The sequence below is a fragment of the Sparus aurata genome, chromosome 1 (genome assembly GCF_900880675.1).
Source record: "Sparus aurata chromosome 1, fSpaAur1.1, whole genome shotgun sequence".
Lineage (NCBI taxonomy): Eukaryota > Metazoa > Chordata > Actinopteri > Spariformes > Sparidae > Sparus > Sparus aurata.
The window spans coordinates 5,126,479-5,150,033 of record NC_044187.1 but is presented as its reverse complement, the minus strand read 5'-3'; the positions used below and the strand labels follow the sequence as shown (position 1 = coordinate 5,150,033).

At 40.5% G+C, this 23,555-nt stretch overlaps 2 protein-coding genes and 2 long non-coding RNA genes across 4 annotated transcripts in view; all 4 read left to right on the top strand.

The window, feature by feature from the left end:
- The first annotated feature begins 3,101 nt into the window (after positions 1-3,101).
- On the top strand, positions 3,102-4,044 carry LOC115587882 (uncharacterized). Its single transcript, XR_003985211.1, has 3 exons — positions 3,102-3,235; positions 3,468-3,695; positions 3,985-4,044. It is a non-coding gene; the product is annotated as an uncharacterized LOC115587882 (long non-coding RNA).
- A 548-nt stretch (positions 4,045-4,592) lies between these two features.
- Positions 4,593-7,832, top strand: LOC115587901 (uncharacterized). The gene is made up of 5 exons (XR_003985223.1): positions 4,593-4,754; positions 4,927-5,008; positions 5,271-5,331; positions 6,995-7,137; positions 7,324-7,832. It is a non-coding gene; the product is annotated as an uncharacterized LOC115587901 (long non-coding RNA).
- Positions 7,833-13,268: 5,436 nt separating this feature from the next.
- Positions 13,269-14,779, top strand: LOC115587533 (B-cell receptor CD22-like). Its single transcript, XM_030427415.1, has 4 exons — positions 13,269-13,812; positions 13,919-14,012; positions 14,121-14,187; positions 14,369-14,779. Exons 1-4 carry the CDS (start codon positions 13,533-13,535, stop codon positions 14,444-14,446), a joined length of 519 nt encoding a protein of 172 aa, XP_030283275.1. The 5' UTR covers positions 13,269-13,532; the 3' UTR covers positions 14,447-14,779.
- Positions 14,780-23,453: 8,674 nt separating this feature from the next.
- LOC115588077 (magnesium transporter NIPA3-like) overlaps positions 23,454-23,555 on the top strand; it is a 4,901-nt gene continuing 4,799 nt past the window's right edge. Inside the window, 1 exon segment of the mRNA XM_030428389.1 lies at positions 23,454-23,502. Coding sequence (XP_030284249.1) covers positions 23,454-23,502 — 49 coding nt within the window.

Below are 23,555 nucleotides of genomic sequence, written 5' to 3'. Positions count from 1 at the left end.
TGCTAGCCTCTCACCTGCACCAGCTCCTGGCTCAGCTAGCCACCAGCCTGCTAGTCCTGCTGCCCAGTGCTGTGGAGGTTCAACTGTCCTGCACCATGGAGGATCTGCTGCCCAGAGGTCCCCAGTCTCTGCTGCAGACACTGCTCCTGTTCCTGGGTCAGCCAATGACCCTCTGGCCCCTGGTGGTCTGTTGGCAGCCTGCCCAACACCTTTTCCAGACCCTTCCACCCCTGCTGACCCACTGCCAGGCCTCCCAGATCATCAGTCAGCAGCCTCCTCTGACATCCAGTCAGACCTGCATCATGCCATAGTCCTGGTACCCAGTTTCTGGATTCCAGTCCGAGTGCCCTGTTGCCAACCTCCTGCTCTGGTGTCCAGTTGTTTGGCTCTCCTGCTGCTGTCCAAACACCAGACTCTGGTCCTGGTCTCCAGCTTCCCGAGGGATTCCGACTCTGCTGCCGGTCTCATGGCCTTTAGCCCATCATGGTTTGTTATTGAAGCTCGCCTCTTGATTGTTATATGTTTGGGTTCTCAGTATTGTTGCTCCACATCACATCTAATTTATTGTCTAAACATTAGCTCACACACACTCATGTGGAGGTCTACATCTGATCTTCCTTGCCACTTAGGCCAGGTGACCTAAAGTGCTGCTGGTGTCAGTGGGCTGGGCAACTGTGGTGTGCAGGAGCGAGAGTGTGCAGGAAGCTCACCAGTTAACACCTCACTGCGTGTTTAGGACAAATGAGCCAACCACAGATCGACACCCTCTCTCGTGACCACATCCACCGTCTTTATGTAGAAGTGTTTGGTGAAATGAACTGACATTCAGTACTTCTCATGTATGTGATTGACCTGCTGATTTAACAGACGTGAGAAGAAACTATGAGTTTAACAGCAGCAGGGAGTGGATTTGTTGTCGTCCTTCTCTCTGTGCAAGGTACTGTACGTCTACATTTATACGCCAGACATTTATTCGTCTTCCGTTATATTGAAGTCTTTACAGGACAACCAACACAGAGCTGGGTCTGGTTTTTACAAACATCTCTCTGCACGTCTACCTGAAACTTTATAAACTGCACAGGTAGATGCAGTACATACTGTACGTTAAAAATGGAAAACTCTGAATAGAAAATGTGTTTAACAAAATGAATCACTCTGAGGAACTTCCTCCATCATTCAAACTTCCTTCAAACTCAACTTGAGCCTGCGTTTGTAGGTGTTAGAGGCTGGATGATGTGCTCCGATAATATAATAACCGAGTCGGTATCATGACTTTCATGAGACAAGAAATTGAATATTGTTAGAGTCACAAAATGAATAACAAGAGCAAGTCACACAAATGCACACTTTTGTATAACGAATGGGATTAAAATGAGTTTGTAAAGCGGAGGTGTTGCTTGCGTTTCTCTTCAGTTCTCATTCACACTCTGCAGCAACATGAGCACAGGAAGATAAGCAGCAGACACTTTTTTTCATGTGTCACACCCATCTTCTAAGTACTTCTCTGTGTTTAAGTGTGAATACACTGCTGTTCCTGCACGACACCCTCTGTGTGACGTCCTGCCTCAGTGCTCTCAGAGTTTACTGCAGATGTGCACATCTTTGATTTCTTCGGCATTCCTGTTTACTTCTGAATAAATGAGAAATAGCATTAAAACTTAATTTACTGTATACACACATCCTTAAATGCGACATCAGAAACTACACAAAAAAAAGGGAAAGTTAAGACACCTGCTGCAAAAAAGTCTTGAGATTTTTTAAGTTGGCCACATTCCCCAGAACCAAAACATTTTATTTATTTATTTTCAGTTATCAGTCCTAAACATGGAGTACTGGTACACTTTTTATAACTTCTATTGAACATGTTTTATTGGGTCTGGTGGATGTGAATGTCATGTTATGTTTTTAACGTAAGAGGCAGAGAAAGTTGTTTAAGACAATTTGTCAATAAGAGCCAAATTAGAAGCTCCACTGCTACAAATGGACGTCTGTCGATAGTTCTTATGAGTCTGACTGTGTTTTCTGATGTTCTCTGTGTTACAGTGATACAGGGTCAGGATGACTATGGAGTGACTTACAGCTCTACTGAGATCTGTGCCTTAAAAGGATCAACAGTGGAAATAAGCTGCACCTACAGATACCCATCCAGAGTAGATGGTGCTGATACTGAAGTTAACGAAACTTTCTGGTTTACTAAACTGAGTGGAAATCAACGTGTTGATCTGAGAACAGACTCAGATTATCAAGATCGTGTTGAGTACAGTTGTTCTGAGAAGAGCTGCACTCTGAGAATCACAGACCTGAGAGAGAGCGACTCAGCTGACTACAAGTTCAGGTTCATCACAGACCAAACAGGTGGGAGTTATACTGGTAAACCTGGAGTCACTTTGAGGATCAAAGGTAACATTTTCATTCATATTTTAATTATTTCCAAATGTTCAACATCTAGACAACAATAAAATAAATGTCTTGTGTGTGTTTGTTGACAGTTTGTCTAAAATAACATTCTTGTTGCTTCTTCACATCCAGATCTCCAGGTGAAGGTGAGCACATCCTCATATTCTGGCTGGAGAGACCTGAAGTGTCACAGCAGTTGTCGTCTACCTGATCGTGCTTCCTACATCTGGTACAAAAATGGACAGAAAATTCAGTCACAAACATCTTCTACTTATTCAGACTACTTTAATTATGCAGACAGTTATTCCTGTGCTGTTAGAGGACATGAGGATTTCCTCTCTCCTCCAGTGTGTGAGTTTACTACACTAACATAACACCATCTGATGGAGTCTGATAACTACATGTATTTTAATATGGAGACCTTCATTGTGACTCTTCATCAACTCTGGTTTAAAAATGATCAAAACTTTGTTTTCTCTTTCAGGTGTTGATGGTCAAACCTGCAACAGAGTGATTTACACTGACAGAAGCATCTGTGCCTCCAAAGGCTCATCAGTGGACATTTCTTGCACTTACAGCAGTTATCAAACTATCAGATCTAAATTCTGGTTCAGTCCTGGACGTTCTCATCAGTGGCAGAGTCCTTCACAGCCTGAGGACCTTAGTGAAGACTCCCAGTTTGCAGGTCGTGTTCAGGTCCTTGAATCAGAGAGAGGACGCTCCACTCTGAGAATCACTGACCTGACAGAGAGTGATTCAGCTCAGTATCACTTTAAATTCACAACAGGAAGCTTTGAGTGGAGGAGTAGTTTACCTGGTACAACTCTGACTGTCACAGGTACTGATGAACACACACTGATGTAAAACATCAACATAGAACATTTAGAAACAGTGAAGATGTTGAAAATGATGGATCATCATGAGTTTGTGTAATAATTACTGTTGTGTTGGCACTAATGTTCACTGCTAGTTCTAGGAATAGTAACTGTTGTGTTGTCGTGTGTGTACATCTATCAGTGATTTCTGTTAGAACCAGTGATAATAATATCGTTTCTTGTTCTCATATCCAGCTCTGCAGGTGCAGGTGAGCAGAATAACAGTCCACCAGTCTGATGCTGAGGCAGAGCTGAAGTGTCACAGCAGCTGCAGTCCAGCTGGTCGTCTTTCCTACGTCTGGTTCAAGAACGGACAGAAAGTCAGAGGGGAGGAGACGTCTTCTTTTAAAGGCCGGGTTTATCCTGGAGACATCATCTCTTGTGCTTTGAAAGGACATGAGAACTACGGCTCTCCTCCAGTCTGTGAGTTTGATCCACTGTATCAGGAAATAACACATATACACACTGGCTAGAGATTGCAGACAGACACATGTAAAGAACTAAAAAGTACAAATCATATTTATTGGCTCTCAGTTTCCACCAGGAGGAGTCTGACCAGGGACAGCTCCATGATCACCTCTCTAGACAGCCACTGTGACAAATAGAGACAATTACAATAGAAACAGAGAAAGATACATTTCAATCACAACAGTCAATTGTCTGTGATAACATGTTCTCATTTTCCATTAATACATGTTCACATCTCCTCCAGATGCTCCAAGACTTCCCTCTGTGTCAGTGAGTCCCTCTGCTGAGATAGTGGAGGGCAGTTCAGTGACTCTGACCTGTAGCAGTGATGCTAACCCAGCAGCTAATTACACCTGGTACAAGAAGAATGGAGATCCAGACCTTCAACCTCTCAGTAAAGAACCACAGCTTGTCTTCAGCTCCATCCAGTCCTCTGACTCTGGAGAGTATTACTGTACAGCTGAGAATGAGCTGGGGAGGAGGACGTCTGAACACATCTATATTGATGTGACATGTGAGTGAAACAGTTCATTTGAAAATAACAGATTAAATCTATCCAGTCTTTACAGGAGAAGATTTTACTGTCATGTCTACGTTCTTGTGCTGTAATTCACTGAGCAGCTCCAGTAGTTTTATGCTGTTTTGGGATCAGATTCAAACTGTTCTACACACAGCTTTTCACACTTTATGGTTTAAATACTACACATTCTATTGTTGTAACACACTTAACCTTTTCTCTTAATACATCTCCAGATGCTCCAAGACTTCCCTCTGTGTCAGTGAGTCCCTCTGCTGAGATAGTGGAGGGCAGTTCAGTGACTCTGACCTGTAGCAGTGATGCTAACCCAGCAGCTAATTACACCTGGTACAAGGAGAATGAAGACTCACCAAAAGCATCAGGACAGATCTTCACCATCACTGACTTCAGAGCTGAACACAGTGGGAATTATTACTGTGAAGCCCAGAACAGAAGAGGACGTCATAACTCCACCTTACAGCTGATTGTTGTGGCAGGTGAGTTATTAATTCTCTAATTCTCTAAGAAATCTAGTTTCTAATTTTTGAAACCTTTGACAAAACCAACCCCTCTCTCACACGTTCACTTGTTTTTGTCTAACTTATGGTCAAGTTTCGATGCAATTATTTCTATAACTTCCAGTGTTTGTTCTCTGTCACTGTTTTCTAGCTACATGGAAGTTATCAGTTGCTCTCTCAACCACTGCTGTTACTCTGGTCTTCATACCCCTCCTGGTTTTGTTTTACATCAGGTGAGCAGTTCAGTTTCTCTGTGATTGAATTTACTTCAGATCTTAAAGGAAAGACTTACACCTGTAAAATGACAGAGTTAAGCCTTTTAAAAAAGTGCGCAGTCACTGCATCGCTTGAGTACAGCTACCATTTATTCTTTCAATGTGCATTTGAGTATTGTACGAATGTATACTAGAAAAAATGTTAACCTATCTTCTAATGTCTGTGATAAGTTAAGTCATTTGTTTGTTTCTTTGTTCGGACCTTTTATCGTCTCGTCAGAAGAGTGAGGTCTTCACAACACCAGTCTGAGGCTGAGGAGAGACCAGACAACAGAGCACAGGTATAAACAGAAAGATCCTACCTTGTCCTTCTTTCTTCCCCCACATGAATCACTTCCTTCTCCTTCTATCACCCTCTCATACTTTTCTGTGTGCACCTCAACTCATGACCAGAACTAAGATAATGTGAAGGATTTGCTGCAGTGGAAGGGCAGAATTTTATACCGAAATTACTTCAAAACTTGTGAACTTTTGTTTAAATACCCACAATAATTAAAGAACTGTCAGTCCAACAATGCATCCAGCACAGGGTTCAACTTTTGAATTAAAGGGGCACTATGCAGTTTTTTGGAGACGGGGGAAAATAAATAAATAAAAAAAATCTGATTTTAATATTTACAACATGAATCAATTAACACAAACTAAGAAATATTTCTCTAAGTGAATTGCAATGCCTAATGCAACATTATGCTGAAATGAATATTGCACATTTATAAATCATAGAGTACGCCGTCTTACATGGGGCACCATATGTAGTATAAATCGGACTTTTGGGTTAAATTTGGCTATGAATGATAATTAATGATTGTCAGGGATAAATATTAATTTTGATAACCAATCCAATTCACATTAGATCACCTCGGGGCACCACCCTCAAAGAAGGGAAAAGATAGCCAGTGCAGTCTCAGAAATAGGTACTAAAGTCTTTGTAACTCTGATATTGTCAGGCTCGGCACAAAAAGAGGACTCAGATGCAGATAGGCAGCGGTAATGACAGGTTTTATTTACAGAATTGATTCTCTGAAGACAGAGTGACAAAAGAATGGCTGTGAAACACTAAAAGACCAAGACAACACTACAAGGACAACACAAGGAAAAAAAGGCACTCCCGTAGGAGGAAGAGGAAACTACTCTGATCTAAAAAATAGGATCTATGAAAATTTATCAAAATAAAACTCTCTCAAGGAGGAAAAGCACACAGGCTATGAAATTAACTACTCTTTCTAAGCTGAAAAATTCTACAAACAAAAGGTGCTCCAAGGGGAGGAAAAGCAACACGCTATGAAATTAACTGACTAGACAAACAAAAACCTGACCACAAATGTATCAACTCAAAATCGCTCTTCTACAGAGGAATACAATTTCAGAAAACAAAACTTGGCAATACTTAACTGTGGGACAAGACAAGGCTGTGAACAAGGCTGGATGTATTCGACAGGACGAACGAAATACTCTGGCAATGCAGACAGGGGAAGACAAAGACTAAATACACATGAGGAGAGGGAGCACAGGTGGAAACAATCAGGGATCAGGGGAGACGCCAGACCGGTGACACAAGAGGAAGGGCAAGTGACCGCGGTGTGACAGATATACAGTTAACTTAATAACTACAACCAAACAGCGTGCGAATGCTGTCCCAATTTGAAGGTTCCTCCAAATGTGCCCTTCTTTTCCCTGTTTTTGGAGGATGCACCACTCCTATCCTTCCTGGCTTCCTGTATCCCAAGATTCTTCGTGTGCCCGAAAAAGAAGAAAGAAAGAAAGAAAGAAAGAAAGAAAGAAAGAAAACTTTTGTCACTTTGTGTTTTCACCTTTATGTTAACAAACATGTATTTGAGATGTTGGGATGAACAAACTGTCCCTGTCAGCTGTACTTGAGTTTTCTTTGTCAAGAGTTTGAATACATGAAACATGTAAAAGTACTCTTGTCCCTGTGGCCAACAGAGAGAAGAACTTTACTACAGCAGCGTACGATTCACAAGGACCCAGCCAGAACTTCTCCACTCAGACTTCAGCCCAGCTCGGCCTCACAGGAACGAGGAGGAGAGTGTTGTGTATGCAACTCCAAAATTCACCAGTTCCTCAGGGTGGGCAGCTCCTCACACAGGAGAATCTTTGCTGAAAAACACATTAACTTTGAAGGTTTTGTGTCTGTTGAATGTGTCTGTTGTATTCTAAACTGTTCGGAATTTCATGAGTTTTAGTGGTTTCTCTTTTACTATTTTACCATTTTTTCAACAAACTATTTTAATTTCTGTTTAATTCCTCCACAGAACAAACCATCAGGCAGCTGTGGAGGATCCGTCTACACTGTACAGCAGCGTTATCAAAAGCCACTGAGTGTGACGACAGCATGGATCTGTGGTTTGTATTGATGGATCTTTTTTTCACTGAGTTTGGTCAACAACATTTCATTTAAACCTCATTTATATTAATGAGGGCAGACTGAACATTAGAAACACCTCTCAGTGTAACACATGCAGCTCCTAACAATGACCTCGAGACCTTCCCACAGCTGTTTGAATATAAATGGATCATTATCACCTTTATGAAGTTAGAATTTATTACAGGACTGTTTTGTTAGATTGTATTAGTTTAGCTTTGATGTATATAATAAAACTCCATCCAACTGTTGTTATAGCAAATTTCTTTTCCCACTATTTTAATAATCACAACTGGTTATATTATCAGTCAAATATCCTTTGTATATCTTGAAATGCTCATTTTCTAAATTTCCATTGTTACTGCATTGAAATCTCAGATCTTTTTTATTAATTGTCTATGTTGGTCTTTGTATTTATCTACTTTAGTAGTAGTATTTATACTACTACTCGTCACTTTGCATGGAAAATAGCAAGTAAGAGTAAAAGAAAAAAGCCATATCTCTGACTGTATTTTGGCTGAATGACCAAAACATTAATATTTTATCCTTTCTTTCATATTTTCAGTCTTTTTACTTTGAATATGTATTCAGGTCTGATTAAGAAGGAGCTGTATCATATCATTGTGTTGTTGTGTCTGATACAAAAAACACTCAAACACATTGGGACATGAATTCACTTTTAATAAGATAATTTTGGATTAAATGGATTTTACCAATCTGTGCATGGTGTGATACTAATGTTATACCCTGAAAAGGGGAAATATCAATAAAGTTGCTTGGACACAATGCTTTGTCTCTGGCAGTTTCCATGAAGATCTGTAATATATGATGTGCACGGAGCCATGTCTTGTCAGTCTACCGCTGTATTTATTCTGCAGTTTCAACATGAACACAGTATCACCACAATAAAGCTACAGTGCCACCTAGGGAACACACTGAGTAATGCACTTCTGATATTCCAAAACACTACAAGATCCAATTACTACAGAAGCATTAATAGAAGGTACAAAAGTTCCTTTTTTGTGAGATACACAAAATATTACAGTATACAAAAATACATATTTCTTGCAAGTCCATGTTTCACTCTGATTTTCTTCTGCCATTAAACAGGTAGATATAAATTTGCATTTTTCACTTTCTTTTAGCAGGTCAGATGAAATACAACAGGTAAATAGAAATGAAATGGTCTATGGATAAACATACACTTAAATTATCCAACTCAATTTACACTTACAACGACCAGGCCATCCTTTAGCATGAAGGTAGTTTTAATTGGATTAATAGGAGGTTTGATGAGAAAAGGGAATGGGGTGAGGTAGACTATGAAGGGAAAGGGGAGCAAGGTAGGTGGATGGAGAAAAAGGGGATCGAGGTAGGTGGATGGAGAAAAAGGGGATCAAGGTAGGTGGATGGAGGAAAAGTGGAGTAGAATGCGTCGGATAAACGGAAGGGACAATTGAGTATGTTGCACGAACGGAAAGGGAGTCAAGTACGTTGGACAACCGAAAGGAAGGGTCAAGCGTGGTGGATGGAGGAAAAGGGGGTCAAGGTAGTTGGACAAAGGAAGAAGGGAGATGGTAAGTGGGAGATAAAGGTTCAATATTGAGCGTAGTTGAGGTGTCCAAGCATTGAGAGGAGCTAGTGGTTTGTGCAGTGGAGGAGTCATGGTAAAGCCTCCCAGTTTGGAGGAAGGCTTGGAAGGTAGCCATGTCAAGAGTGATTAGAGGAATTAGAGGGATATGCTGGGTCCCATAGTTAATTTGGTGGAAACGGAAATACCCAAGACAGGGATACCCTCGATGCCTGGGTGTAAACCAAAAGTGGCAACATGGGTGAAGAAGTGAACAAAGTGACTGGTTGGAGTAGTGTTTTGATCAGACTTTGAGGTCGTAATGTCAATGGGGGTTTAGAGGTATTGGCTTAGTGAGAGTGCGTTTTCGGTAGGGTTGTGATGGCGGATGGACCTGGCATGTGCTCCGCTGCACTGCATGTGGATGGGGAGCAGGAATGTCTGTGATGGGAGAAGGAGGTGTAGAGGCTGCAAGACTACTAAATGTGGGAGGAGGACATATGGATGGGGCAAGAGAATGGGGCAGGAGGGACACATTCAGGCGGGTGGAAGGGAGGTGTGGCAGAAGCCAGTTACCGGTGCTCGTGGGGTTGAAGATGGGTGTATCGTTCCCCAGTCTCTGTTGCAGACGCTGTTCCTGTTCCTGGGTCAGCCAATGCCCCCCTGGCCCCTGGTTCTCTGTTGGCAGCCTGGCCAGCATCTTTGCCAGACCCTGAGTTTTCCAACCCTGCTGACCCACTACCGGACCTCCCAGATAAATAGTCAGCAGCCTTCTCTGACAGCCAACCAGACCTGCCTCATGCCATAGTCCTGATGCCTCAGTCTGACCTGGAGTCTTGCTGCCCTGTCCACACCAGACTCTGGTCCTGGTCTCCAGCTTCTTTAGGGCTTTTGGCTCTGCCACCTGCCTCGTGCTCTCCAGCCTGTCATGGCTTATTATTAAAGCTTGACTCTTGTTCTTTACCTGCCTGCCTCCTCAGTGTCTTGTGAATGGGTTCTCACTATTGTTGCTACACGTAACATCCAGCTTATTGTCTAAACATTAGCTCACACACAGTCTGATGAATGTCTGTTTTTTTCTAATTTAATCAAAGCTCAGATTAAAATCAAAGGCTGACTGAACCTTTTATTGTTCTGCTGCCTCGCCTTTGGAACAATATCACATTTAGTGTTCAGTCTGTTGATACATCCATGTTTTACCTGCATTGTTTGTAAAGCAAGAGTAAGAATACTTTCCTCATTTCATCTTGAGGGTTCACAGGCATTTATCTTGTCATACATAGTCATGATGGAAAGAGGAAGGAAGCCACCCAGTTAACACCTCGACGTGTGTTTAAGACAAATGAACCAATCACAGAGTGACAAAATTTCTTGTGACCGCGTCTTCCCTGTTCGTGTACAAGTGTTTGGTGAGATGAACTAACATTCAGTACTTCTCATGTACGTGATCAACCTGCTGATTTAACAGAAGATAGGAGAAGCTATGAGTTTAACAGCAGCAGCAAGTGGATTTGTTGTCGTCCTTCTCTCTGTACAAGGTACTGTGTGTCTACATTTATATTGTAAGACAGTTTGTATGATGGTTTTATAGCAAAGACTTGCACATCAAGTCTATGCTTGATGTGACTTGATGTGCAACAGTGCACAGTTAGAGATAGTGAAGCTGTGTTTGTGTGGATGTACAGTGACAGGTGTTAGAGGCTGGTCGATGTGCTCTGATGGCATAATTAACACATAAACCACAGTTCAGAAATAACACAAGTCGGTATCATGTCTTTCACATCAAAAGAAATTTAATACCATTAGCACATTCTCGTACAAAGAATGTGATTAAACTAAGTGTGTAAAGTGGAGATGTTGCTTGCATTTCTCTACAGTTTACATTCACACTCTGCAGCAGCCTGACCACAGGAAGATAACCAGCAAACACTTGTTTCATGCGTCACACTTTTCTTTTAAGTACTTCCTCTAAGTGTTGTGTTAAAGTACACAATGTCAACACATTGTTGCTCCTTCACTGCAGCCTCTGTGTGATGTCCGTCCTCAGTGATCTCAGAGATCATGTGCACATCTTTCACTATTCCTTGCTTTAAATATTCTCATGTAAACTTTAATGATTTGTGCATTTCTCCAGACCTCTGTCGACTTTGGTACTGCTTCACAAGTGCTAAAGGACACTCCCTGGTCTCTGACTATTTAACTTTTTCCCCAAATACTGCTTGTTTAAGTCACGTTGTAATTAATTGAAGAATATGTTTTTTAGACGAATGTCAAGCTAGTGGATTTCTCGTATGACACATAGTGAAGTTTAGTGAAGGCACAGGAACCTCTGACCACACAGAAGTCTGTGACACCAATCATGGACTCATGTGACTATACCTCCTTTGTATGAAAAGTGGAAGATGTGTACAGACACATTTAGTACTATGAACCTGTGAGAATGAACATCTGAACATAAGAAAATTCCTTTACAAAACTGTCTGAAGGCTGCCTTTGTTCGCCCGCCAAAGTGAGGTTTGTATGAATTGTAGCTTTACAGACTGAAGCTCCTTCACTACAGTGAAAATCTGTCTACTGATGATGTTTTGAGTCTGATTGTAGTTTCTGATGTTCTCTGTGTTACAGTGATACAGGGTCAGGATGACTGGGGAGTGACTTACAGCTCTACTGAGATCTGTGCCTTAAAAGCATCAACAGTGGAAATAAGCTGCACGTACACATACCCATCCAGAGTAGATGGCCGTGATACTGAAGTTAATGAAACAGTCTGGTTTATTAAACTGAGTGGAAATCAACCTGTGTATCTGAGAACAGACTCAGATTATCAAGATCGTGTTGAGTACAGTTGTTCTGAGAAGAGCTGCACTCTGAGAATCACAGACCTGAGAGAGAGCGACTCAGCTGAGTACCAGTTCAAGTTTATAACAAACCAACCAGGTGGGAGTTATACTGGTTCACCTGGAGTCACTTTGAGGGTCACAGGTAGCATATTTATTTATATGTTAATTATTTCCAAATGTTCAACAACTGGACAACAATGATATAAATGTTGTGTGTGTGTGTGTCTAAAATAACAATCTTGTTCCTTCTTCACATCCAGATCTCCAGGTGAAGGTGACCAAACTGCCTTCTTCCCCTCCAGAGCTAAACTGTCACAGCAGTTGTCGTCTACCTGATCGTTCTTCCTACATCTGGTACAACAATGGACAGAAAATTCAGTCACAAACATCTTCTACTTACACAGTCAATTTTAACTCTGCAGACAGTCATTCCTGTGCTGTTGAAGGACATGAGGATTTCCCCTCTCCTCCAGTGTGTGAGTTTACTACACTAACATAACACCATCTGATGGAGTCTGATAACTACATGTATTTTAATTTGGAGACCCTCATTGTGACTCTTCATCAACTCTGGTTTAAAAATGATCAAAACTTTGTTTTATGTTTCAGGTGTCTCTGATCGACCCTGCGAAAGGGTGATTTACACTGACAGAAGCATCTGTGCCTTGAAAGGCTCATCAGTGGACATTTCTTGCACTTACAGCAGTTATCAAACTATTGAATCTAAATTCTGGTTCAGTCCTGAACGTTCTCATCAGTGGCAGAGTCCTTCACAGCCTGAGGACCTTAGTGAAGACTCCCAGTTTAGAGGTCGTGTTCAGGTCCTTGAAACAGAGAGAGGACGATCCACTCTGAGAATCACTGACCTGACAGAGAGTGATTCAGCTCAGTATCACTTCAAATTCACAACACAATTTTATGAGTGGAACAGTAGTTTACCTGCTACAACTCTGACTGTCACAGGTACTGATGAACACACACTGATGTAAAACATCAACACAGAACATTTAGAAACAGTGAACATGTTGAAAATGATGGATCATCATGAGTTTGTGTAATAATTACTCTTGTGTTGGCACTAATGTTCACAGCTAGTTCTAGGAATAGTAACTGTTGTGTTGTCGTGTGTGTACATCTATCAGTGATTTCTGTTAGAACCAGTGATAATAATATTGTTTCTTGTTCTCATATCCAGCTCTGCAGGTGCAGGTGAGCAGAATAACAGTCCACCAGTCTGATACTGAGGCAGAGCTGAAGTGTCACAGCAGCTGCAGTCCAGCTGGTCGTCTTTCCTACGTCTGGTTCAAGAACGGACAGAAAGTCACAGGGGTGGAGACATCTTCTTTTAAAGGCCGGGTTTATCCTGGAGACATCATCTCTTGTGCTTTGAAAGGACATGAGAACTACGGCTCTCCTCCAGTCTGTGAGTTTGATCCACTGTATCAGGAAAATACACATATGTACACTGGCTAAAGATTGCAGACAGACACATGTGTAAAGAACTAAAAGTACAAATTATACTGATTGGTTGTCAGTTTCCACCAGCAGGAGTCTGACCAGGGACAGCTCCACGATCACCTCTCTAGACAGCCACTGTGACAAATAGAGACAATAACAATAGAAACAGAGAAACATACATTTCAATCACAACAGTCAATTATCTCTGATAACATGTTTTTCTATTAATACATGTTGATATCTCCTCCAGATGCTCCAAAGCTTCCCTCTGTGTCAGTGAGTCCCTCTGCTGAGATAGTGGAGGGCAGTTCAGTGACTCTGACCTGTAGCGGTGATGCTAACCCAGCAGCTAATTACACCTGGTACAAGGAGAATGTAGACTCACCAAAAGCATCTGGACAGATTTTCACCATCACTGACTTCAGAGCTGAACACAGTGGGAATTATTACTGTGAAGCCCAGAACAGAATAGGACGTCATAACTCCACCTTACAGTTGATTGTTGTGGCAGGTGAGACACTAATTGGTTGATTAACAGACAGTAATGATTAATGAATCTAACCCTGCTAGAGAGGTCCACTACAGTCTATCTAACATCTGTTTATCTCACTTTACAGGGAGCTCAACAACAACAATGATGATAAATATCATCAGGTTGATTCTGCTGGTTCTGGTGTCAGTTCTGCTGCTTCTGTTTTGTCTGTGGATGAGGTGAAACTACAAACATTAACATTAACTGATCTGTTACTTTGAATATCTACAGTCATGTTTTTTTGAGTTTTTAACAAACATGTTTGTTTGTTTGTTGATTTCCTTCAGGAAGAAGAAAAGTCTGAGCTCCACCACTGAACCAAATGAGCCCATAGAGACTGTGGAGATGAGAGAGGTATTGGACCACAGTGATGAGAAATCAGCAAATTTACTGTCAATGTTTTTATAACAAAGATCAAGCTAAGGAAACAGTTCTGCTTTAAACATGTCTGAATTTGTTGTCATTTAAAATCTAATTGTGTCCACGTTCCATTTATGAGGCCTTTGACTCTCATCTTGTTGTCTCTCCCCATCAGTTGGAGTCTGATCCTGATTACACCAACATCTCACCTTTGAACAGAGAAACTGCAGCATGTGGCAGAAGTTCTGAGTAGCATGCAGCTTTATGTTTACCTGTGCAGGTACATTACATATGTGAAGGATTATATTTGATATGCAAAATGCTGTTTTGTCTTTAATGCTTAAAATATAACATTTTATTCTAATGCAGTAACTTGCTTTGAAGAAATACTGATTGTTCTATCACATCACACCTGTCCTGGCAGAGAAAGACATGTGGAACAGGAAGCACAGTATCTCACAGCATGTACATTATATATTAAACATATTGAAATGTAACATGAGCCCAGCTCTATCACTCTGTAGCTGTAACATTTTCAAAGTATTGCCGTGGCTGATTGAAATAAACATCCAGCTTCCAACAACAACTCTGTAGTTTGAACATCATGTCAGTTCCCTCTCTGTGCTGCAGAGGGCGACACTGTGCAGAAAGTTTTGGATTTCAGCTTTAAACAAACTCTTTTTGTGTTTTGTCTTCAGAATAAAGGTTTTATTCATCAACAGTGGACACAAATAAAATGTGAATCACTTTGTTTTCTCTGACTGTGTTCGCAGCACTTGTTTGGTTTGTATTTTATTTAGTTGTTGTATTTTTTGCAGTTCTTTAATTCTTGTATTGGCTCCTGCCTGCTCCTCCTGTTGCTGATGCTTTTTGTATATTGTATTCAGACCTCAGCTTGTTATTAAAGCTCACCTTTTGTTCCTTACCTTGCCTGCCTCCTGAGTGTCTTGTGTTTGGGTCCTCACCATTTCATGACTCATAACAATACCAACTGACCAACAATGGACCAGGTGGGGAAAAAATCTCTGATGTGGGAGCTGAAGAAGTACTGCTTAATTTGTGAACAACTGAACTCTATCACAGGTTCTGTGGACGGGCTGTTTTTCCACAACTTAATCCCAAAGACACACTGCTCAAGACCAAGGCTGTTGGACTCACAATGTGTAGTCACTGACTTCACTAACAGCCTGCTAACCTCCTGCCTGCTCCAGCTCCTGTCTCAGTGAGTCACCAGCCTGCTAACGTTGCTTCCTAGCACCGCAGAGGTCCCCCTGTCTGACTCCTTGGAGGGTCTTCTGCCCTGTTGTTGTGAGTCTCCCCTGTTGATGCAGGTCTTGTTGATGGGTCAGTAAACACCTCTCCGACCGCTGAGGCCATGTCCACACATACCAAAACAATCTTTTTCCCCCCTGTCTTCCTTGGCATTGTTTCAAGAATTTTTGCATTGAAACAGATCCATTGAAATCGACTCAACACGCTTTAATTCATATTCCAGGCCTAACCCCTTACAACTCCGCTGCTGCTCTCGTGGCCTCCAGCATGTCATGGTTTGATATTAAAGCTTGCCTCATGTTCTTTACCTGCCTGCCACGCTGACTGCCTTCTCACTATTGTTGCTCCATGTAACTTCTAGTTTATTGTCTAAACATTAGCCATGTGGAACAGGAAGCACAGTATCTCACAGCATGTACATTATATATTAAACATATTGAAATGTAACATGAGCCCAGCTCTATCACTCTGTAGCTGTAACATTTTCAAAGTATTGCCGTGGCTGATTGAAATAAACATCCAGCTTCCAACAACAACTCTGTAGTTTGAACATCATGTCAGTTCCCTCTCTGTGCTGCAGAGGGCGACACTGTGCAAAAAAGCATCAAGACAGATCTTCACCACCACTGACTTCAGAGGTGAATACAGTGGAAAATATTCCTGTGAGGTCCATAATACAAGAGGATGTTATAAATCTACTTCATATCTGGGTGTCAGACGTAAATTAAACACACACAGAAACATGTGAATAATCCAAACAGAGGACTAAGTGTTTTTAGTGACCAAGTGTGGACCTCTGTCTCTGTCAATGTCAAAAAACTAAATCAGGACAGAAAATGTATTTTTCAGGTCTTTTCCAATGGTGTTTCTTCAAATCTGTTTTTTCAAATTCTTTTAAACAAATTGCCAAGAGGGGACTTAAGTGACATCAACCTATTAAACAGGGGGCTTAAAAAAACATCAGTGGAGCTCTCTGTACTCATTCTTTCAGCTGTGATGGTTTTTTAACTAAACAGACTTTCATTGTTTCTGTCTGAAGTTGATAATTAACTTTGACGTCACCAATATTTTAAATTTCTCCACAATAATGATCGGTATGAGCAACTTAATTTACTTTATCTAACATGTAACAGATGAAAATATTCATAGTTATTCATATATACAGACGTAATTCGCAATTGGTCTGAATGCTCCGCAAGTCATTAACATATATTTGCTTATGTGTGTTCCCCACCACACATATTACAATGATGCCAAACAGCAATCAAGAGAGAATTTTGCTCTTAACATCTTCATGTACATTTTACATCAAACCAAATGCGGTGCAGGTTTGAATTGAATGAGTTGATGTCTTTCCACATCAGTTAGACCCTTCAGAACGTGTCAGACTTCACTGCAGTACAAACTGAAGACACAGAGCAGCAGGAAGACATGCAGTGAAGTCCAGTCAGGTTGTAGCCTGTTGACAAAAGACTGATTTTAAGAACATAGTTCTAGATTTGTCATTTTCTTATTAGCACAATATTGAAGTTTGTAGGAGGAGGGGGAGTGGAGACGATTTTCAAGCTGGAGTTGGGAAGTTTGTCTCTCCCTTGTTGCAGATCGGTTTTTCTGCCATAAGCTTTATCTTCAGTTTTTCTGGAGGGTTTAGACTTAGTCAGCAATGTGTGAACATATTTGACAATGACTTTAAAATGAAATACTTTCATTTACATGTAAAGGTTCCATACTCCAGCTTTCAATAGCAGCGACAGACAGTGAGCAACAGCATGTAGCAGAAAGTTAAGAAGAATGAAAACTTTAATATTTTGTTTTGCTTTAAATGTGTTAAGGGTCACAGCAGGTGTGTTAAATATATAATAAATAATCACTTCAGGAAATTTCTGATCATACGTGTATTGGCTGCTAAAGTCAAAAATATCTTTTCAAAGTAGACACATTGAACATGTTTTAAATCAATTAAATGTAACATAAGCTGAGTTGTATCAAAGGTAACTAGATGTTACACTTTCCTAATATTGAATTAAATAGAAATTAAATAAAACAGCTTCCACAAAAAATAAATCATTTCAGTTCCATGTCACTGCTGCAGAGGGCAACAGTGTGCAGAATGCTAGAGATTGCAGATTTAAACAATGTCTTTTTGTTCAACATTAATAAAGACAAAAACACTTCAAAGTTAATCTTCTGCGTCTTTTCTTTACAATAACTGCCCTCAACATGTCATTATTTGTCACACCAAGAGATTTGAGACAGGAAAGTGTGTTAAGCACAGCAATCAGTTATATTGTTAATGAAACAAGTTCATTGACAGGAGCAGCTAGGTTATATTCTAATGTTTATCGGTATTTTTTGGTGCATCTGCATTATTTATAAACTTTGACTTATTGTATCTGAAGATAGATTCTGCAGACAACTGTAAACTAGTTGTGGCTGCCTCTTCTGGCCAGAGTAGGTAATGTAGTTCTGTCATTCTTCAGGGTCAGTTCAATTTTCTGTTTCTGTCTCTTGACAATTCTAGAACTCTGTATTGTGTAAGATTGTATTTCATGTGAGAAAAATGTCATCTTAAAGAAATATCCACCTCCTACTTTACCTTCAGACATTACAGTAATCAGTCAGTGAGGAGATGTAAGAATTATTTGTTCCTGTCATCTTCAGGCTCTACAAAGGTTCGGCCCTTCATGCACATTAATATGATCAGGAAGAAGGAAGTGAGGCTGGGTGTTAACAACTCGATGTCTGTTAAACACAAACAAAACCACAGAAGACAAATACTTAGATCAACCCTGTCTTCAAAGGACCACGTATATTTCTCGTGCATGTGATTGTGAGTAGAAGACATGAGTTTGACAGCAGCAGCGAGTGGATTTATTGTCTTCCTTCTCTCTGTACAAGGTACTGTACATCTGTATCTAGACTTTAAGGCAGTTAGCATGGAAAGTTTTAAGTAAATGAAAAAAATGAGATGTGTGATGTTGTGATATGATGTGATCCCTGCAACATCAGGCATCAATTTGTTCTTTAAACTGAAATCTCTACAGGATGATCAGCAGCGAGCTGTGTCTGTTTTGTACACAACCACCATCTCTGTACACCTTTAAACTTTATAAACTGCATCAATTAAGACAGTAAAGCTGAGTTTGTGTGGGTGGAAGTGGAGTTGCAAGGCGGACAACTAAGTTAATAATGCAGTCACAAATATCTTTATATTAACAATGGATGTGGACTGTGTTACTCAAAATATATACTAGGGTTGTTCTGTGTGTGCTGGATGTGTAAATAAGTGACTTAAATAAAAGGACATCAACGCCATCAAGAGACAGTTTTCCATGTTGTGTTGAAAGTATGATGTGCTGCCCCAAGCTGCCAAAAAAAGAAAATGATTACTGCTTTACGCTTGTCGATTGTAGCTTTCACAAATGTGTGGGGTGAGTACAAGGCCACAGGGAAAACAACCAGAATGCAGACAACAAGTCAGGCGGGAACGTTAATTGTTTTTAAAGTGATATACACAAGCTTCAAGGGAAACAGCAAACAGGGAACAGACATGTGAATCAATGTCAGTAGTTGTTACTCTTTCCCTCTTTCAAATAAGTGTCAGTGTCATCTGCGTATCAAAATAGTTGCCCCAGCCGGCAGTGTGTTAAACTTTGCTTTATAACTTATCATGTGAAACAGACTGATTTTATAGATTCTGCTTTGCCTCTGATCATTCTGATATAAACCAGAATTTACATTAAACTTTGCTGTATTCGCCTATTTTGAAAAGAGATGTTAGAAAGTCTACACGAAATATGCAACATAACTTAAAGCGGCTTTGTGGAACTTCTATGTTTTGTTGGAAGCAGGTCGTTAGTTTATGTTAGTGGACTCTTAGCTAAGGAGCATTTTGTGTCATCTGAAAAACGGTGCAAACATTTAGACATTTGTGTCCATGGCAACACTTTTTTTGTTCTTACAACTTCTTGGCTATACCTCATTCAGTCTCTGATGAATGTCTGGTTTAGGCTTTTTCATGTGATCAAAGCTCAGATTAAATTCAAAGGCTGTTCAGTTTGCTGATACGTACATGTTTTTGAATGCATGGTTTGCGAAACAATACAGATCCTTATCTCATTTCATCTTGAGAGTTCACAGGCTTTTGTCTCTTCATGCATGTTAATTATGTAAAGAGAAAGGAAGACACCAGGTTAACACTTCTATGTGTCTTTAAGACAAGTGAACCAAACAGAGTGACAAAAGAACGCAAACACCTTCATCATGCAGAACTGTTTGGTGAGATGAACTGACATTCAGAACTTCTCATGTATGTGATCGACCTGTTAATATAACAGACGTGAGGAGAAGCTATGAGTATTACAGCAGCAGGGAGTGGATTTTTCTGACATCTTTACCTTATTACAAGGTACTGTACTTCTACATCTACATTGTAAGACAGGTAGCATTTTTTTTTCTAACTATATTGTGGTAGTTCACTCTCAACGTACAATCGGCCTCATTTCCTGCTGTAGCAGAAGTTGTTATCAGTGAAACATCTCTAAAAACCAGCTGTACACTACCTGCCCAGCACCAAACAACAGACAGAGTAAGCATCTAGCTGGGGAGCAAAGAAGAGTATTTGGCTGCTAGACAGATATTTTCCTCAGTATTTGTGAGTATTTCGTGTTTCAAGATAAATTTGTCAGTGTTTTGTATCTGTGAAAGAAATTGCTCACACCTCAGAGTTCTGCATTTCTCTGCAGTTCTCATTCACACTCTGCAGCAGCCTGACCACAGGAAGATAACCAGCAGACACTTGTTTCATACGTCATACTTTTCTTAGAAGTACTTCTCTCTAAGTGTTGTGTTAAAGTACACAGTGTCAACACATTGTTGCTGCTTCACTGCAGCCTCTGTGTGATGTCCGTCCTCAGTGCTCTCAGAGATCAGGTGCACATCTTTCACTGTTCCTTTGCTTTAAATATTCTCATTTAAACAGTAGTGATTTGTACATTTCTCTAGAACTCTGTTGACTTTAGTGTGAACCAGAAATGCTACTGAAACTTGATTTACAGCATCAACCATTTTTTGAAACAGAACTTAAGAGAAACGTGATACAGAACAAGTATTATGTACCGTTCTAGTTAAGATAACAGAGACTGCCCAAACACCTGTTGATGAATTTTCATTCATCTGACTAACACGGGTGAGAAAGGATATTAAGGAGATGTGATGCCGTAAGTTAAAGTATGTAATGAAGCTCCATCGAGGGGAACAAAGCTCAACAGTACATGTAGTGAGACAGTGTATTGCTTCAGCGGTGTTGAAGGACACTTCCTGTTCTCTGACTATTTAACCTATTGGAATACTGCTTGTTTAGGTCATTTTGTAATTGATGGAATAATATGGATTTCGGTTGACCATGAAGCTTGTGTTTTTCTCGTATGAGATGAAGAGAAAATCTGTCTCCTGATGATGTTTTGAGTCTGATTATAGTTTCTGATGTTCTCTGTGTTACAGTGATACAGGGTCAGAATGACTATGGAGTGACTTACAGCTCTACTGAGATCTGTGCCTTAAAAGGATCAACAGTGGAAATAAACTGCAGGTACACAGACCCATCCAGAATAGATGGTGGTGAGACTGAAGTTAAGGAAACATTCTGGTTTACTAAGCTGAGTGGAAATCAACCTGTGGATCTGAGAACAGACTCAGATTATCAAGATCGTGTTGAGTACAGTTGTTCTGAGAAGAGCTGCACTCTGAGAATCACAGACCTGAGAGAGCGCGACTCAGCTGAGTACAAGTTCAGGATCATAACAAACCAACCAGATAGGAGTTATACTGGTTCACCTGGAGTCACTTTGAGGGTCACAGGTAACATTTTCATTCATATGTTAATTATTTCCAAATGTTCAACATCTAGACAACAATAATATAAATGTGTTGTGTGTGAATGTTTACAGTTTGTCTAGATACCATTCTTGTTCCTTATTCACATCCAGATCTCCAGGTGAAGGTGAGCAGATCCTCATATTCTGGCTGGAGAGAGCTGAACTGTCACAGTAGTTGTCGTCTACCTGATCGTTCTTCTTATATCTGGTACAAAATGGACAGAAAATTCAGTCACAAACATCTTCTACTTATTCAGTGTACTTTAATTATGCAGACAGTTTTACCTGTGCTGTTGAAGGACATGAGGATTTCCTCTCTCCTCCAGTGTGTGAGTTTACTACACTAACATAACACCATCTGATGGAGTCTGAAAACTACATGTATTTCAATATGGAGACCTTCATTGTGACCTCATTGTTTATAAATGATCGAAACTTTGTTTTTTATCTTCCAGGTGTAGATGGCCGCATCTGCAACAGAGTGATTTACACTGACAGAAGCATCTGTGCCTTCAAAGGCTCATCAGTGGACATTTCTTGCACTTACAATAGTTATGACACTATCACGTCCAAATTCTGGTTCAGTCCTGAACGTTCTCATCAGTGGCAGAGTCCTTCACGTCCTGAGGACCTTAGTGAAGACTCCCAGTTTGCAGGTCATGTTCAGGTCCTTGAATCAGCGAGAGGACGCTCCACTCTGAGAATCACTGACCTGACAGAGAGTGATTCAGCTCAGTATCACTTTAAATTCACAACAGGATGGTTTGAGTGGAGGAGTAGTTTACCTGCTACAACTCTGACTGTCACAGGTACTGAAGAACACACACTGATGTAAAATATCAACACAGAACATTTAGAAACAGTGAACATGTTGAAAATGATGGATCATCATGAGTTTGTGTAATAATTACTGTTGTGTTGGCACTAATGTTCACTGCTAGTTCTAGGAATAGTAACTGTTGTGTTGTCGTGTGTGTACATCTATCAGTGATTTCTGTTAGAACCAGTGATAATAATATTGTTTTTTGTTCTCATATCCAGCTCTGCAGGTGCAGGTGAGCAGAATAACAGTCCACCAGTCTGATACTGAGGCAGAGCTGAAGTGTCACAGCAGCTGCAGTCCAGCTGGTCGTCTTTCCTACGTCTGGTTCAAGAACAGACAGAAAGTCAGAGGGGTGGAGACATCTTCTTTTAAAGGCCGGGTTTATCCTGGAGACAACATCTCTTGTGCTTTGAAAGGACATGAGAACTACGGCTCTCCTCCAGTCTGTGAGTTTGATCCACTGTGAAGTTCAGACTTGGGCTGTCACAATATCAGATTTTCAGATTTTTGACGAATTATCATTGCCAAGAGAATTCATGAGAACAATATAATGATGATATATTTGATTTAACCTATATTTTACTTTGTCTATATGTTCATTCAAGTATGGTAAAAATAAATATTGCTCAGTTTGTGTATAACCTTATTGATATTTAAATATTACCTTTCTGAGGTTGTGAATTTCTTCTCAAACTACATACTGCAGCTTTAAAATCAAGTTTTTAGTTCCTGCAGTTTTTTTCACAACAGACTCAACAGAGAGGCAATCTTTAACTTCACAATAAAAACAAAAACATGAGTGCCTTGACAACAACAGTCCATAATATGACAGGCAGGAGTTGGATGAGGGACAGATCCAGGATCAGCACTCCAGATAGCTGCTGTGATAAAAACTAGAGACAATCACAAAGAAACAAAAAAAAAGGATATCACTATACCATAACTCGAGGCCATCTTCCAGTGGATCCAACCCACGACTACTCAGAAGTCATTGCAACATCATTACCTGAGACTACAACCATCTTTGATGTCAGAGTTTATTTTGATCTCACTCCAAACCTGTGAGGTGACTGTATCTCACATAGGTGTGATGCTACCGCACTGACAAATTGGGACAGACAGTCCCTACAAACACCTGGTATAATACTCCAAACGGCTTCTCTTGTAGTTTCCACTACAATCTGTGTCTCCAGGGCCACATTTGTCCTTACGATACACATGCAAGACTCACACAAGGTGAAAAATTGTCAATTATCTGTGATAACATATTCTAATGTAATCTGTAAGTAATGCAAGTTCACATCTTCTCCAGATGGTCCAAAGCTTCCCTCTGTGTCAGTGAGTCCCTCTGCTTGAGATAGTGGAGGGCAGTTCAGTGACTCTGACGCAGC